General features: G+C 37.0%; 1 protein-coding gene across 2 annotated transcripts; it reads right to left on the bottom strand.

Annotated features, from left to right (window-relative positions):
* Positions 1-20: 20 nt before the first annotated feature.
* On the bottom strand, positions 21-14029 carry LOC21394443. Of its 2 annotated transcripts, XM_024161512.1 has the most exons (9): positions 13864-14029; positions 2770-2854; positions 2526-2592; positions 2270-2396; positions 1720-1833; positions 1379-1577; positions 1236-1281; positions 886-961; positions 21-580 (listed from the first exon to the last, which is right to left on the bottom strand). In XM_024161512.1, exons 3-9 carry the CDS (start codon positions 2580-2582, stop codon positions 345-347), a joined length of 855 nt encoding a protein of 284 aa, XP_024017280.1. In that variant the 5' UTR covers positions 2583-2592; positions 2770-2854; positions 13864-14029; the 3' UTR covers positions 21-344. The 2 variants fall into 2 exon arrangements, with proteins under 2 accessions (XP_024017280.1, XP_024017279.1); XM_024161511.1 differs by lacking the exon at positions 2770-2854.
* Positions 14030-17073: the final 3044 nt, after the last annotated feature.

Below are 17073 nucleotides of genomic sequence, written 5' to 3'. Positions count from 1 at the left end.
TTGACCCAAAAAAAAAAAAAAAAAAAAAAAAAAAGTATAGAGACACATCTTCATAGGAGTAGCCAGAACCATTTTGGGCATTTTCCTGGATTTTGCATTCAAACCTCCTTCCATCAATCCCAAAAAAGGTTTCTCTATACAAATTTTATCATTATGTACAATAGCTGTACCTAAGAACTAGCAAATTTTTTTCAATAATTTTACATTGTAAGAGGCAGAGGCTTTATCAAATGAAATTAAAAGATGTCATTCATCAGGCCCGACATCTCCACCCCGCATTTTCTCATCCGCAGAAAATGAAAACCCTTGTAATCATGAACTCGTGACTGCAGATGGAATCATGTTTAAGAAAGCAGTTGTTCAAGCTCCTGATCGAAGTTATCATCATTTTGCAGCAGCAGCGGCTGTTCCTGTTGTTGCCCGTTGTCTTCTTGATGCTGCCGCATTAAACCTGTCTGTTCATAAAACTGTCCCTTCTGGACATTCCATTCCTCCGTAATTTTCTCCACTGCATCTCCAACCAATTTATCATCTTGAGCTATGTGCTCTATATTTCGAACATCCACAACTTGGCGGGCCTCTTTAAGAAAGACGAATTTCAATTAAAGGAGTAAGAACATAATCATATTATTTCATTTAAAAAAAGTAGAGGAAAATAGAGACCAAGACTAGGTCAGCTAGACAGGATAGGTCTATGATAATGCCCATAAAAAACTGGCAATCATAAAAGTAAAACCTAAAAGAATTTAGCATTGGTAAATAGTTATTAATGTTATGCAGATTTCATCAATACATTAGTTTAAAAGACGTTTTAGTAACATATAAATTCTTCATGTATTACTGAGGCTGTTATTTAGCTGGTAAACTACTAGAGAAAAACTGTACCATGTATAGCTAGCTTCTTAGCATCTGAATATTCTGTTGACAAATTCTTGAGCAGGTTCAGGTCAATTTCCATGCCCTGGTAAAAACTCAACAACAGAAACACGAGTAAATGACAATATATTATGGTTAATTTCAGGTCTCCCGGTTTTATTCCAAAGTACTTCAATTCAAAAGCTGTTATTATCTTTTGAACACCTTAAAGCAAATTAATCACTCAAATAAGAAACATCATAAAAGTTTAATAGCAATCTCATCTTTTGTAAAGTTCAGGCAGCTAAAGCACCTTTTGTTCCGCACAAGGAGAGACAAAATGCTCGATAATTCAATCAAAAGGTATGAGGTTAAATTACCATGTCCATGTGGAGGAAGTCTTGAATCCGAGTATCATCAAATAATCTGACAGCAAGAGGACACAAATTGAATTTAGATATCATAACTAATACGTAAATGCAAGAGTTAAACAAAAGTAAAAAATACATATCGGAAACAATACTTGGCATATAACACTTGAATTCGAGCATTCTGTAATTCTGTTAGTTGGTTAAGTGTCTCCGCCACAGCTCCTTCATTTATGTCAACAAACCCAAAAAGGAACATATTCTTGTCTAGCATTTTTTTCACCAGAGCAGGCACAACTTTTAAACCATTTTCTCTTGCAGTAACAACATGGCTTTTAAGTTTTTTCAGCTCCTCTGTCAAAAAGATAAGGAAAAGCAAATTCAGAAAGAGAACCCAGAAACCTTAAAAGGTTTTACCATAGATCAAGTTCAAATATATGAACAATACACACACACACACACATGTTGAAATGTCCAAGGGAAAAAAAGACCATACCAAGTGATAAATAAATCTTAAAAGGCGGTTTGAATGGTTGAGTCTCATGAAGGCAGTAGAGACAATAAAGCCCACCGAGTCGGCATGATAAAGAAGCTCTACTGTTCATATATCCTGCGCATGAATCGACCTTATGAAAGTTCTTTTTTGTGCGTATAAGATACAAAATTTGTGTTTTTTTTTTTTTTTTGGAAAAAGCAATTTCAACCCCAATAATGCCCTAATTCTCTTCTCTTTTCCTAAAATTGAATTTGATAAAGTGAAATTTAGTTGGCATTTCATTTTAACAAGTTGAACAACACCATACAATACAATAAAGCAGAAAAAGGAATATATATATATATATATATATTTTTTTTTTTGGAAAAAGCAATTTCAACCCCAATAATGCCCTAATTCTCTTCTCCTTTCCTAAAATTGAATTTGATAAAGTGAAATTTAGTTGGCATTTCATTTTAACAAGTTGAACAACACCATACAATACAATAAAGCAGAAAAAGAAATATATATATATATATATGTATGTGTGTATGTATTTTTATAATCATACCAATAGCGTGGCCAAACAACGATTGCATAAAGAAGGCCAAGTTTGAAGACGGAGTAGCCTCGTATATGTAAGAGAACTTCTTGGAAAGCCATACCCTTTTCATCTCCGCCAAAGTTAATGCCTCAGCCTGTTTCAATAACGCCATATTCAAGAGAAAGCAAAAAAAAAAAAAAAAAAAAAAAAAAAAAAAAAAAAAAAAAAAAAAAAACAGAAAAGAAAAAAAAGCAAAACCCAAGTTTTTGTTTGTCAAACAAACCTCAGAGAAGTCAGCAATAAGCTCATCAATGTCCTTCTTGAATGGGGTCAAATCCATGCTCTTTTTTCTGCCAATAACCCAAAAAGTTACTTGTTTCAAAAGAAGGACGAAGAAAATTTCCCAAAATAGCAATTCTTAGTGATGATTACGGGAAACGTAAGAGGGATATTGGGTTATTTTATTTTATTTATTGTTTTTGATAGTTAAGAAGGGTGTGAGAAGGTGACTTTGAGAGGGGATTCACCGGAGGTCGTGGGTCACGCTGGCCTCGCAGGGACGGCGGCGACAGGCCACACAATTCGAACCCAAAACGCGAACGGGCCTTTATTCTGTTTCATAGAGGTAGAAAAGGGAAAATGTAACAAATAGCATATGAATGATGCAGCATATTTTTTAAACATTATAACAAACACATCTCTGTTTTTTATTTTGAAATAATATTCTCTTGGATTAATTTTAAAAATTCCTTCTGAACTATGAGCCTTATAACATTTCTCCTTAAATTTTAAAACGTAACATTCATTCCTTTGAATTTTATTCCGTTAATAAGTTTCATTCTTCTGTTACAATGAGTGACGAGAATCACCACGTGGATAAAACTCGACCCATCTGAGGAGGGTATTATCGTAAACTCAACCTAACACGTGAAGATCATTATATGAACAACCCCAAATTACACCAATTAAAAGAACAAATCCATATTTATAACTAAGAACAAATTCGGATATAGGTAATGAAGTTTGGAATAATCTGAATTTCCTCTTATTAATTGAATGGACCGGAAGGGTATTTATACAAAAGCAAAAGATAAGATCTTATCCTAAGAGACCTCCTAGATATTAGGAACTACTTTACACATTTATAGGGATTAGCTTACAACAGATCCTTAGCTATTATCCCACGATTCTAGGAGCCTATCACTTATCTAATACTCGGCTAGTTTGAATTTCAACACTCCCCCTCAAACTAGGCGGTATGTACTCATTAGACCTAGCTTAGAGCTCAGTTCCGTGAAGTTGGGCCTGAAGAGGGACTTTGTAAGAATGTCTGCAACTTGATGTTGTGATGGAACATGACTCAGTGATATGATATTGCCTTCTATTTTCTCACTGATGAAGTGTCTGTCAATCTCCACGTGTTTCATCCTGTCATGGTGGACGGGATTCTTGGCAATTGCTATGGCTGATTGGTTATCACACATCATCTGGATTGGTCCTGAGATGGCAATTTTGAGTTCATCCAGTAGTCGTTTTAGCCATATTCCCTCGCAAATGCCCTGGGCTAAAGCCCTAAACTCTGCCTCGGCACTGCTGCGGGCTACCACTGGCTGCTTCTTGCTGCGCCATGTGACCAAATTTCCCCAGACGTAGGAGCAATACCCTGAAGTGGACTTTCGGTCGCTTGGAGACCCTGCCCAATCTGCATCTGTGTAGATTTCTAAGAGCCGATTGGCTGTCTTCTGGAATAATAGTCCCTTCCCTGGATCCCTTTTAAGGAACCTGAGAATGCGAGTTACTGCCTCCATATGATCTTCGGATGGATTGTTTAGGAATTGACTAACACGGCTTACGGCAAAGCTTATGTCCGGGCGTGTGTGAGTGAGGTAGATTAGTCTTCCTACCAAGCGTTGATACTGCCCTGTATCCACTGATTTTTCTTCAGTCCGAGGTTTTAATTTCGTGTTGGGATCCATGGGGGTTTCAGCTGGTCGGCATCCACTCATGCCGGTTTCTTGTAGTAGATCTAGCACATACTTGCGTTGAGAGACTGAAATCCCTTTGCTTGATCTTGCTACCTCCATTCCCAGGAAATATCTTAGGAGTCCCAAGTCCTTGATTTCAAATTCTTTGGAAAGGAGGGCCTTGAGTCTCCGTATTTCTTCTTCATGATTCCCTGTGAGTACTATGTCATCGACATACACGATTAGGATTATTACCTTGTTGCCGGTATAGTGTTTGATGAACAATGTGTGGTCGGCCTGAGATTGAGTGTAGCCATCAAGTTTTAGTACTTTTGTGAATCTGTCGAACCATGCTCGGAGCGATTGTTTAAGCCCATACAGTGACTTTCTGAGCTTGCATACCTTTCCCTTTGTGTGATCATCCTCGAACCCGGGAGGGATATCCATATACACTTCTTCTACTAGATCTCCATTCAGGAATGCGTTTTTCACATCTAATTGGAGCAGTGGCCAATCTTGGTTTACGGCAATAGATAGTAGAACACGTACTGTATTGAATTTGGCTACAGGTGCAAATGTCTCCTGATAGTCAATTCCGTATGACTGTGTGAATCCTTTTGCCACTAATCGTGCCTTGAATCTGTCTATTCTTCCGTCTGCCTTTTGTTTGACTGAAAAAATCCATTTGCATCCAACCGTATGCTTTCCCGGCGGTAAAGGTGTTAGACTCCATGTTCCATTCTTTTCAAGTGCACTGTACTCTTCCAAGGTTGCCGCTCGCCATTCCGGGACTTGTAGGGCTTCTTGAACTGTTGTTGGGATCTGAATTTTGTCGAGAGCTGTCACAAATGCCCTGAACTTTTGGGACAGGTTTGCATAGGTCAGGTGATTACAGATGGGATGCTTAGTGCATGACCGGACTCCTTTTCTCTGAGCAATGGGCAGCTCTAAGTCTGAGTGTTGTTCCGCGGGCTTCTCTGTATATTCACCGTCAATTTGCATACTAAGATCCACTTTACCTTGTGTTGTCTCAGAATTTCTTGAACTCGGGATTGGGTCATGATGTTGCTGACCTTGTTCAGGCAAGTGCTTTCTTCGGATAAATACTTTTATGGCATCATTAGGAAGAGTGAGATGATTGGGATATGGAATTGAATTGGCTGAAGATGGACTTGGTGGAGGAGACATGTTTGGCCGAGGAGGAGGTGGACTTGGCCGAGAGCTTTCTGGACTTGATGAGGATATGTTCGGATCAGGTAGGCCAGAGAGAGTAGGAGAAAGTGAGCCATAGTCAATGAGGGAAGTCCAGTCCCAATTTTGTGGTTCATGTGTGCTAATCTCCCCCTGAAGCTTGAAATTGGAGAAGTAAGGTTTGTTTTCAAAGAAGGTGATGTCCATCGTATGATAGAATTTGTTTGTGGTAGGTGAAAAACATTTGTATCCCTTTTTGTTTGATGAATACCCCATGAAGATGCACTTGAGTGCTCTTTCATCAAGTTTACTACGATTATGAGAATGAATATGAATGAATGCAGTGCATCCGAAAATTTTGAGGGGAACTTGTGTGATCAAATGTGATTTTGGGTAGCACTTTAGGAGAGTTTCCAATGGGGTTTTGAATGTGAGTATACGTGAGGGCATCCTATTTATGAGATAGGTGGCAGTGAGGACTGCTTCACCCCAGAATTTTTTGGGAACATTGGATTGAAATAGTAGGGATCGGGCCACCTCTAGGATATGTCGATTTTTGCGTTCAGCCACCCCATTTTGTTGTGGGGTATCTACGCAGGAACTTTGATGAACAATGCCATAGGATGTGAGGTAGGGACCAAGGATGGAATTGAAGAAATCCCGGGCATTATCTGTTTTGAAGATTTGGATGTTTGTTTGAAATTGTGTTTGGATCATCTTATGGAAGTTTTTGAATATTTGGCTGGTTTCTGACTTGTCTTTCATGAGGAATGTCCAACTTATACGGGTATGATCATCTATTAATAGTAGAAACCATCTTGCTCCGGTGATATTTGGAATTTTGTTTGGCCCCCAAATATCACCGTGGATGAGGGAGAATGGATGAGTTGGTTTGTATGGACGGGGTGAGTAAGTGCTTCGGGTGTGTTTAGATAACTGGCAAATATCACATTGAAGAAACTTGGGATTTTTATTGATGAATAATGATGGAAACAAGTGTTTCAAGTACATGAAATTTGGATGACCTAACCTATAGTGCCACATTAAGATTGCACTATCTTTATTTGTGTGACTCATGGACTCTAGACTATTGGCGGACCAACATTGTGGGCTGACATCTGTTTTATTGGCCTGGGAGCAAACTGAGGTGGTGGCTGAGTTGAGAAGGTACAAGCCTGCACATAGGTCAGCACTGCCAATCATCTTCCCCGAACTCAAGTCCTGAAAAACACAAGATTTAGCAAAAAACTTAGTCTCGCAGTTGAGTTCATTAGTCAATTTGCTCACAGAGATTAGGTTACAGTCTAAGTCAGGAACAAACAAAACTGAGTTGATGGTAAGAGTCTTTGAAAGCTTTATGGTTCCTGTTCCAGCCACTTGTGAACGTGTACCATTGGCTATTCGGACTGTTTGATAGTCCTGACATGGAATATAACTTGTAAATAGCATTCTATCACCTGTCATGTGATTAGAGGCTCCTGAGTCGACTATCCACGGTGACGGTGACTTGGCTACATGGAGTGCGAGATTCCTTGTGCCCTGTGATGACCCTTCTGCCGAGATTTGTGCCTGGTTGATCAGCTGTTGCAGTGTTTCCAGTTGGTCTTTAGTGAAGGGAACCTGGCTTTGAGACCTTGTGGATTCTGCTGTGGCAATATTTCCACGGCTGTCACGATCTCCAGAGTTACGACTTGGCTTCCAATCGGAGGGTTTTCCGTGTAGCTTCCAACATGTTTCTTTCGTGTGGCCTGGCTTCTTGCAGTGGTCACACCAAGGGCGTCCTCGACGAGAGTTCTGTGGTATCCCGCGAATAGCAAGAGCGGCTGGCTCTAACGAAGACTGATTCTCTCGGGTTGCCGCAAGGGCTGATCCATCAGGGATTGAATCGGATCGTCCCATCATAATTCGCTTGCGGCTTTCCTCCCGACGTACCTCAAAAAACACTTCTCGAAGACTTGGAATAGGTTTGGTGCCTAAAATTCGTCCGCGTACTTCATCAAGAGATTTGTCCAGCCCCATTAGAAATTTGAAGATGCGTTTGATCTCTACTATTTTCTTGAAGTATTTGCTGTCATCCGAGCACTTCCACTCGTGAGTTTCGAATAAATCCAGCTGCTGCCAATACCGCGTCAAAGTGGTGAAGTAGGTGGTTACTGGTTGATCTCCTTGTCGTAGGTCCTGGAGGATACTCTCCACATGGAAAAGTTCAGCAGTATTTTCACTGCTAGAGAAGGTGTCACGGACTGCATCCCAGATTTCATTGGCAGTCGTGTAGAGAAGGAAATTCTCACCTATTTCCGTCGTCATTGAACTGATTAGCCAAGACATGACCATATTATTTTCTGCTCTCCATGTCCTAAATTTAGGATCACTGGTGCCTGGTTGGACAGCGGCACCGGTGATATAGTCATCACGGCTTCGTCCACTAATGAACATCATCATGGTCTGAGACCATTGAAGATAGTTGTGTCCATTAAGTTTGTGGCTAGTGATGGGAGTAAGATTATGGTCATTTGTGGTCTGGGGATTGAAAGAAACATTCTGAGAGACAGAGGATGAGGAGTCTCCGGAGGTTTGGTCGGATTCGGCCATGTTGAGGGTTGGCTAGAGATGACGGCTAGGAAATTAGGGTTTTGAGAACCTAGGGCTCTGATACCATGAAGTTTGGAATAATCTGAATTTCCTCTTATTAATTGAATGGACCGGAAGGGTATTTATACAAAAGCAAAAGATAAGATCTTATCCTAAGAGACCTCCTAGATATTAGGAACTACTTTACACATTTATAGGGATTAGCTTACAACAGATCCTTAGCTATTATCCCACGATTCTAGGAGCCTATCACTTATCTAATACTCGGCTAGTTTGAATTTCAACAGGTAAACCAAATCTGAAAAACCCATCAATAGAAGCAACCTGCTTCATGTATTTCCTTTCTTCCATGCTTTGTTAGCTTTTGAAATTTGTTTATGCAATCATAAATTTCCTTTTTCTAGAAAAAATGGAAAGACCCAAGCTTGAGGATGAGCGTTCCAACACCCGCCCTTCACTTCGCTGAAATTCGCCCCAATCTAGCAAGAATCACATAAACCGATCCAAATCCGACCGGGATCTGCTCAATCTTGCCGGAATCACATGACCCGGTCCAAATCCAGATGGAATCCAACCCTTCCGTCCCGAGATTGCACGTCTCAGTCCAATCACACCGGAACCTTCGAATCCAGCCTCAGTCACGCCGGAATTGCGAGGCTTGGCCCAAATCGACGAGTATGACATCTTTTCCAGGCAGATCCGCCTCCTCCCACAATCTTTGACCATCTTCCGGCCCCAGATCGACGTCGATCTGCTCCCCATAAGAAATGGGTATTGGGTTAGGTGACCCTTTCAACTCCATAAGCTAATTAGTTCGGAGGAGAGGTTAGAGATGAAGGTTTTGGAGTGAAAAAAAGTGCAGAGAGCGAAAGAGAGAAGATAGAGAAAGAAAAGGAAAAAACAATGGTCTCTGAGACAAAGACTCATGCTTTGGAAACTTGGACTAAAACACTGCAGAGAGTGAGGAAGAGAAACTTGGATTGAAACACACTGTAGAGTAGATGATGATGATGATGAAAAAGAGGCTGAATTTAGGAACGAAGACGGTGAATCTTTTCAATAAAAATAGAGAATTATCTGATAAGAAGGGTATAAGCATAATTACGTTTTCAATTCTCACTAAATAAGTGACACGTGACGATTTTTGTCACTCATTATAACAGAAAGATGAAACTTATTAACAGAACAAAGTTCAGGAGAAATGATGTTACGTTTTAAAATCCATAGGACAAAGTGTTAAAGGCTCATAATTCGGATGAAATTTTTGAAATTAATCCTATTCTCTTTTCCAATTTTACCCCTAGGGTTTTCTTTTCTTTCTCTCTCTCTCTCTCTCTCTCTCTCCTTTCACGATTTCTCTCTCTTTAGCCCCTCTTCCCACTTCCCTCTCTTCCTCCTTTGGGTCCCTCCCTTCACCCTCTCCTCGTGAATGCAAATTCCGGCAACGATGAATCGTTGCTAGTTGGAGATCTTGTCGGAGCTCACAACCATGGCTGACGATGTTCTTCGTATTCGCCACGGGGAGATCAGTTTCAGCGCAAACAGCTCTGACCAGATCGCAGCGATGACAATGAGGCGGCGCCGATGCCGAGACGCAAACCAGATCCTCGATAGAGTCGCTCCAAGAACAGCAACGCAACCAAGATATGGGCCTTTCGACGGCAGATATGTGAGGATGGACAGCGGCAGTGTCGAGTTTCATTCCTTGATACGAATACGTTGTGAACAGCGAACTAATCCCGATCGTCGTGAAGCACTCCCGACCAAAGATCGCACAACACTTGCCGCGAAGACTCGATCTCCGTTCTGCAAACCAGATGCCGTCGTGAACAATATCCGGGGAAAAGTCGTCGTGAACCAATTATGAGTTTGTGAGAATTTTGCACACTGATATTGTTAACTAAGTTTTTGTTTAATGTGATTTGTTTTTCGGACTAGTTTGGATTTGTGATTAATTTTGATTTGTGATTTTCGATTCAGTTTGTGATTTATGATATGAATTTTTGATTTGTGCTTGATTCTGTTTGTGGTTGAGATTCAAGAATGTGGATTTTTTTTTTAAATTTAGGCCCCGTTAGAAATAGTCACATTTAACTTTTATGCTACAATAAAAAGCTCTCACATAAAATCACATCTCAACTCGAATTAAAAACTTGAATCAGCGAACTAAACAGACCCTTAAAGTTTTGCATTTTGTATGTGTTTGTGATTTAATTTACCAGTGTTTAACGGTTGTCAGGGGTGGCACGATTTTCGGATAAATTGAGCAATTTTTATATTTATTAATAAATATTATATTTATCGATAAATACAGTATTTAACGATTATTAGGATTGATAGTCATATTTTTAGATAAATATAATATTTATTACTAAATACGTTATTTATTGATAAATATAGTGTTAATCGGTTGCTAGAATGGTGGTCGGATTTTCAGATAAATATGATATTTATTAGTAAATGCACTATTTACTGATAAATATAGTGTTAAATAGTCGTCGAAAAACAGTGGCTGAAAAACAGTGGTTGGAAAAGGTTGTCGGTACTAGCCACTGAAAAACGGTCGCTGGAGCTGGCCGCCGAACGCGGCAGTCGATCGCTGGCACTGGCCATAGTGGACTTGACAGAGAGAGGTGGAAAAGAGACTTAGGGGTATTTTTGAGTTTTTAATAATGTTTAAAATTTAAAATATCATATTATGTTATAATCTACCATTTAAAAAAATGTTATAATTTACTAATCACTCTACTAAGTATGCTAGTTCACTCATTCTCTCAATAAAAAATAAAAAGGACTTGTAAAATAAAAAAATAAAAAACTACTGTAGGCCTTCTTACAATAGGATTAGTTTCTTACTGTCGAATCTTATCATCATGATATCAGATTTAAAATGCATACAAAACAAACAGTTTTTAATACAACTCTAACGGTTAAAAATAAAAAATTATTAGTAATTTATTTTTCTGATATTACCAAAGAAACCCCCAATAAATAAATAAACTGGAGAGATTTTTATGTTAGTCTTGTATCATAGGAAATTGAAATTACAAATTGGGATTTGATGTGCATATCATAAAATTATTATTCTACCCATACTTTATATAATTTTTCAGCATTTATTTTGTAAAAATTATTATTTTATTCTGTCAGTAGGAACTGATATTTTTAACCATCAGATAAATTTTTTGACTGTTAAATCTATATGTTTACATTAAAATTTATAGCATGCGATACTGAACTTCTCCTGGTCACAAATCAAATCGCTGAAAAGCTAATATAACTACTAAAACAGTAGTTTTGCTAATCGTGTAAAAGAGTATTTTTATGTGACAGTCATCAATATCTTGAGACAAAAGGTCCAAGAAAGAGTAAGCTATACAATCACATCGCTTGGGATGGCCATAGGTAAGGTTTATAAGGAAGGGTACCATCACCCACAAGTATGATGCCTTTTGGGGTGATGTTCAAGAGTAAAACCGTGCTAGCTCAGGTCCAAAGCAGACAATATCAAACCAAATGTAGGTGCGTGTCGTTACATTTTACCATAAAAGTTCTCATTTACTACTATACAAGGAAATTTAGTAATTTTACTAGTTGGACTCCACGTTCTATGCATGTGGGGAGTAATCGTGTATTATGTTTTAACTACAGTGTTATTATTAAAAGTATATAACATTTGAATGTAAAATCTAAAAAAGGAATTAAAATGAAAAAAATAAAGTTTTAGGGTAAGAAGCCAAAAAAAAGGTAACAGAGCATTAAAATGAAAAAATAAATAAGTTTTATGGAAAAAAGACCAAAATGGAAAAAAAATAAAGTTTTAGAGCAAAAATTTAAAAATGGGTCAAAAAGGACCCAAAAGGAACCAAAATGAGAAAAAATAAATTAAATTTCAAAGAAAAAATAAAAAAAGGTAATAAAAGGCCAAAAAAGAAATAAATAAGATTTAGAGCAAAATGGACCAAAACGAAAAAAGAAAAAGTTTTAAGACAAAAATTTAAAAAAAGGTAAGAAAAAGGACCAAAGCAAAGAAATAAATAAGATTTAAGACAAGAGAAACCAAGACGAGAAAAATTTAAGCACTAAAATAAGAAAAGGGCAAAAATGACTAAAATTTAGAAATAAATAAGGTTTAGGGTAAAAGTAACTAAAACAAAAAAAATAAAGTTTCAGTTAAAAAATTAAGAAAAAAGGAAAAAAATATACCAAAATGAAGAAATAAATAAGTTCTAAGGCAAAAGGAACCAAAATGAAAGAAAAATTAAATTTCATAACAAAAATATAAAAATGGTTAAAAAAGGAGAAAAATAAAGAAATAAATAAGTTTTAGAGCACCGCTGGAAAGAAATATCATAGGATAACATCTGAAAAAAATTATAATAATTTACCTAAACGAAAGAAGAAAAGTTAAAGTAAGAGCAAGAACCAAAAATATTAAATTTTGAGGGAAAAAAGTAAAAGAAAAAACCATCAAAGGAAAAAAAAACCCTCAAAAGCAAAATAAAAATCGTCACAAAGGGACAAAATAGGGACCAAAATTTGAGTAAATGCATTTTCTTTTCTTTTATAATTATTTATGGATTAGTTTTACATTTTGCCAAAGTTTTCTAAATACGGGGCCTGATAAAGGGCAAGTGACATTGATTGTCCTCATTTGTGGACACGTGAATACACATGGTCAATTCCTATTAAAATCCTGAATTTTAAACTTCACGGATCCAATTACAAAAATTTTTAGTACAGACCAATCCACCAAACACATAAATTTTAAGGAGGTCCCATGCAAAAAAGTAGGGGTGTTCGTCGGTTTTGGTCGGTTTGGTGGCCGAACCGACCATGTCGGTTTCTAAAAATTGGGAACCAAAACCGAACCGCAAAATGCCCTATTCGGTTCGGTTAACCGAAGGTTAGTTTTCAGTTTTAGTAATCAGGATGGTGACCATAGTTAACCATCAGGTTAACAGCATATTTAGTTGCGTTTTTTGACCAGAAATTGCGAAAAAAATGTAAAACATTCCTTCTATGCAAACATATAATCACAATAAATGAATACAAAGTACAACACCCAAATTGATAACACAAAATATCCAAATCCAATGTCCAAAATCCAAAGGACAAACTAGAAAACTAGAAAGTTACAACAAACAATACTAATATCCAACGGACAAACTAGAAAACTAGAAAGTTACAACAAACAATACTAATGTTCAAAGTGTAAAAAAACATTAAATTGGCATGAGAAATTAAGAAGTCCAAATTGGCAATGTTTCTCACTTGGATCGTTGCACATTGTGCAGGTAAAGGAAAATTAGAGTTCCAGCAAAATTACAACAAATATAAGGCTACTTGCTGTAGCATGAGTTATATAATTAAGAATTAACTTCTAGTTGCAGAGTTTTTTATTTTTTTCTTGGGGAATTTGTAGTTACATGGTTGATCGAATATTAGGGGTGTCTCAATTTTTTTTTCCCTAAAAATGTTGTTATAAACTGTTTTGTGATATACCTCCACACGCACATTGAAAAAAAAAAAAAAAAAAACACCGTTTTGGTGATATAGTTTGTGGATTTCCTGATGTTAATTGTTGTTTCTCTTTCATTTAATTCGTTTTGCATAATGAGAAAGTAGATTGTTAATAATATTCATAACTTGCGATGAGTATAATTAAGTTTAGCTAACATAAGCATCCTCCACAAACTTAACAGGAAAGTTAGGAGGGTGATCAAAATCAGACCGAGAGCATTAGGAAAGAGATTGGCCAATCCCTTTGTTAGGGTTTTGAGAGCTGGGAGCTGAGGCTCATCCGCTCATGTGCTTCTACTTTTAAGATAAGAAGGGATAGAAATAAAGAAATTAGGATCCAGCGGAGATTACCTGGAGAGTGGAGACTCGACGCGACAGGAAGGGGGCAGCCCGGACTCCGGCGGAGATTAACTCGGACGGTCGGATACGAAGCGGCGGCGCCGGCGGCTAAGCTAGGGTTTTTTTCCTCCAAATCTGAGACTGAGAGAGTGAGACAGAGAGAGATTGTGAGTGAGTGTGAGAGAGAGACGAGAGTGAGAATGAGTAAAGTAAATAAATGAGAGACTGAGAGAAGAGTTTTAAACGGTGAGAAGAAAACGATGAGAAATGAAAAAAACGACAACGTAAAAAAAATTATATAACCTCTCGGTCCGTTCGGTTTATAACCGAATTTCATTAGCCTAACCGAAACCGAACCACATTAAGCAGTCCAGTTTGGTTAACCGAACTGACTTTTATCGGTTTCACGTGGCGCCGTATTTTTTGGTTTTGGAGCGATCGATTCTTTAGTCAGTGGTGGTTAGTTTCGATTTTACGATTTTTTTGTACAGTCTTACAAAAAAAACACAATAAAGATAATTTAGTTGTTTTATTACTTGTTAGTTTTAGTTTTCTCTCCAAATTTCCTTTCAATTTTAGACATATTAAAAAAGGTGGGTCCAGCAGAAGATTCAATTCCTCTTATTTTCCTTACATTCAAAATATTACTTCGACTAAATACCATGATTTCTAAATTTTCACTCCAAAATTCCTCTACCATTTTCCTTCCTTTCACTTTTCATCCCTAGCAAACATGACATTATTGTATGTGCTTATGATTTTTTTTTCTCCTTTAGAATTTAGTATTTTCATCTTTGATCTTTTCAAGCTTGTTTACTCTTTCTTAACCATCTATTTTAGGTTTACTAAAAAACTATTAATCTGTTTGATTCACCTAGTCAGCCCATTTCAACTCAATTTGTGTAACACATCGATGAATTAAACATGATTAATTAAGATAATTGGGATATATTAGTGTGCCTAATATGATTTAATTAATTAATTATGTTCAAGTTTAAAATTTCTAAGGATTCTAAATATTTTTAGTATTTACATTTTCACCCAGAAGTGTGTAGAGATATATTTTCTGGTCTACTTTCCTAAAGATCATATGTTGTTTATCTTTTTCTTTTTCTTTTCTTTTCTTTCTTCCTCTTCCCTCTCACTCTCTCACGTAACTCTCTCTCTCTCAGATCTCTCACACCCTCTCTCTCTCTCTCCCGTAGCTCTCTCCCTCTCTCTTTCTCTCAAAATTTGTCACATTTTCTCAAGAAACTTGAACCAAAAAGGAACCTTAAGAAGTTTTTAACATCAAAGGAAAGGATTTCTAGTAAGATTTCTAAAAATCTTCTCTTAAATCTTGGATTTTTCCTTTGGAAAAATTTATTTTCAGTTTAAGTTTGATTTTGATGGTTTTGGTGGAAATCATGGTGAAATTTAGGGAAATTTGATTCTTTGGACTTGATTGAGTATTTGGAACATGGATTTGTTGTTTCCTTTGAAAATATTTCGGAATTGAACTCGAATTTGTAGGTTTTGGCTCTGTTTTTTTTTTGGATCGGCCATGTCAGCCGATCTGTTCAACTCCCACCGGGGTCCGGTCGACCGGTCCTTTCTCCATCGGCCGACCGGTAGAGAACAACTTCTCTGTCACCAGTTGACCGGTACACACACGGTTCGATCCTGTTTTGCCTTAAAATGCTGTTTTGACATCAAATTTCAAAGAGAACCTAAATTAGCTTCATTTGGGAACCTAAAGAAGATGGATTAACATCTTTAATCCATGTTTTGAGATCAAAATCCTTGGAATGATGATTTGAGTCATGAATTGATTATGAAACTTGGAATTAGATTAAGGCACACTAACAGGAAATCAATATATACAATTGAGCTTGATTTGTTTTAGGAATAAGGATTAAGTTCTAAAACATTGTTTTGTGACAATGCTAGTTGAGGAATCGGATTAAAAGCTTTGAAGGAAGTGGGGGCAAGGATACCGAGAGGCTAGCCACATGTTTGGCATTTGAGAGGTAGGATTTCTTGTCCTTTTGTTTGTGAGCCTATTTTTAAGAGTTTTGGCCTGTACAAAATGTTTTAAAGAAATGACATGATTGATAAAGAAAAGTATTTTAACACAATAGCTTGATTTTAGCTATTGGAATCATAATGAACTATTTTAAAGGTTTAATAAATATTTTCTTAAGATAAGATATCTTACGAACTGGTATGCCCGCAGATGGCCTAGATAGGATATGCAGAGTGTATCCTCGGGGGCATAACCCGAAACCCGGACCGGGCCACTACGGTGGTATTAAGGCTTATGCATATGGTTGTGTAAGTAATTTATCATAGTTATAAATTACTTGTTGATGCTTGTAATACGAAATTTTGAGTTTATAATTCCTTTTAGGAAAAGGGATGTTAGGTCCCAGCTATTGTGTTGGCACTTTACATTTCTATTCATTTATTTATTTACTTATTTACTTGTTTATAAAGTTTTTCTTAAATACATCCTACTGGGTCTTCTGCTCATGTTTTCATGTTATTTCTATATATATAATAAACCCCTCCCAAGTGACGCTAGAAGCAGTGCAGAGTAAGTAACAATCTCTGACAACCCTAGTTTGTGTGATTCAAGAAGAAGAAGTTGAGCTATCTATCATCCTTGTGTATACATGTAAGGATTGTAAACTGTTAGACTGTAAACTTTAAATATCTAGAATGTGGTTGATGTCTGTAAATGTTCTTTACATGTTCATGTATGTACAATATTGTATATCATCTTGATGAGACCCTGAATGATGCCATAGGCTTAATTTTTAAACATGTTTTATCAGAAAGTTGTGAAAGTCCCCTTCACTTTCTTGTAAATTAATTTTATCAAAATGTGAGGCTTGTTTGGAATTTCTTTGAAGTTTCACTTGTGAAATTGATTATTATATTTTTAAATGCTTAATTACTTTTTTAATTATATTTAACTTCTAAACGAGTCTTCACATCACTAACTCTTATATTAGGCGTGACAATTTAAATGGCTTTAAAGTCCAAAATGACGTTTGGTTTAGAAAATTATTTGAATTGGACGACCCATTTAAACTGAATTGTCCAAAAGCGAGTTTAACCCCTCCCATTAGTTCTACTTTTCAAACCATTCATCTACAGTACACTCACTCCCACAATTCTGATTTTGTCCGTCATGAGTATGTGCTCTCATGTGAAACTCCACTCAGTCGGCTTTTCAAA

This window comes from Morus notabilis, unplaced genomic scaffold (assembly GCF_000414095.1).
Source record: "Morus notabilis unplaced genomic scaffold, ASM41409v2 Scaffold50, whole genome shotgun sequence".
Taxonomy (NCBI): domain Eukaryota; kingdom Viridiplantae; phylum Streptophyta; class Magnoliopsida; order Rosales; family Moraceae; genus Morus; species Morus notabilis.
Note: the sequence above shows the minus strand (reverse complement) of the source record. Positions and strands in the feature narration are given on the sequence as shown.

Bases quoted from the DNA above. Each gene is read 5' to 3' on its own strand.
- LOC21394443 (XM_024161512.1), bottom strand. From the start codon at position 2,582: ATGGATTTGACCCCATTCAAGAAGGACATTGATGAGCTTATTGCTGAC. The intron at 1,834-2,269 runs GTATGATTATAA...ATTCATGCGCAG, and splicing joins GTTGTTTGGCCACGCTATTG to GATATATGAACAGTAGAGCT. The intron at 1,282-1,378 runs GTATTGTTTCCG...TCTTGCTGTCAG, and splicing joins ATTCAAGTGTTATATGCCAA to ATTATTTGATGATACTCGGA.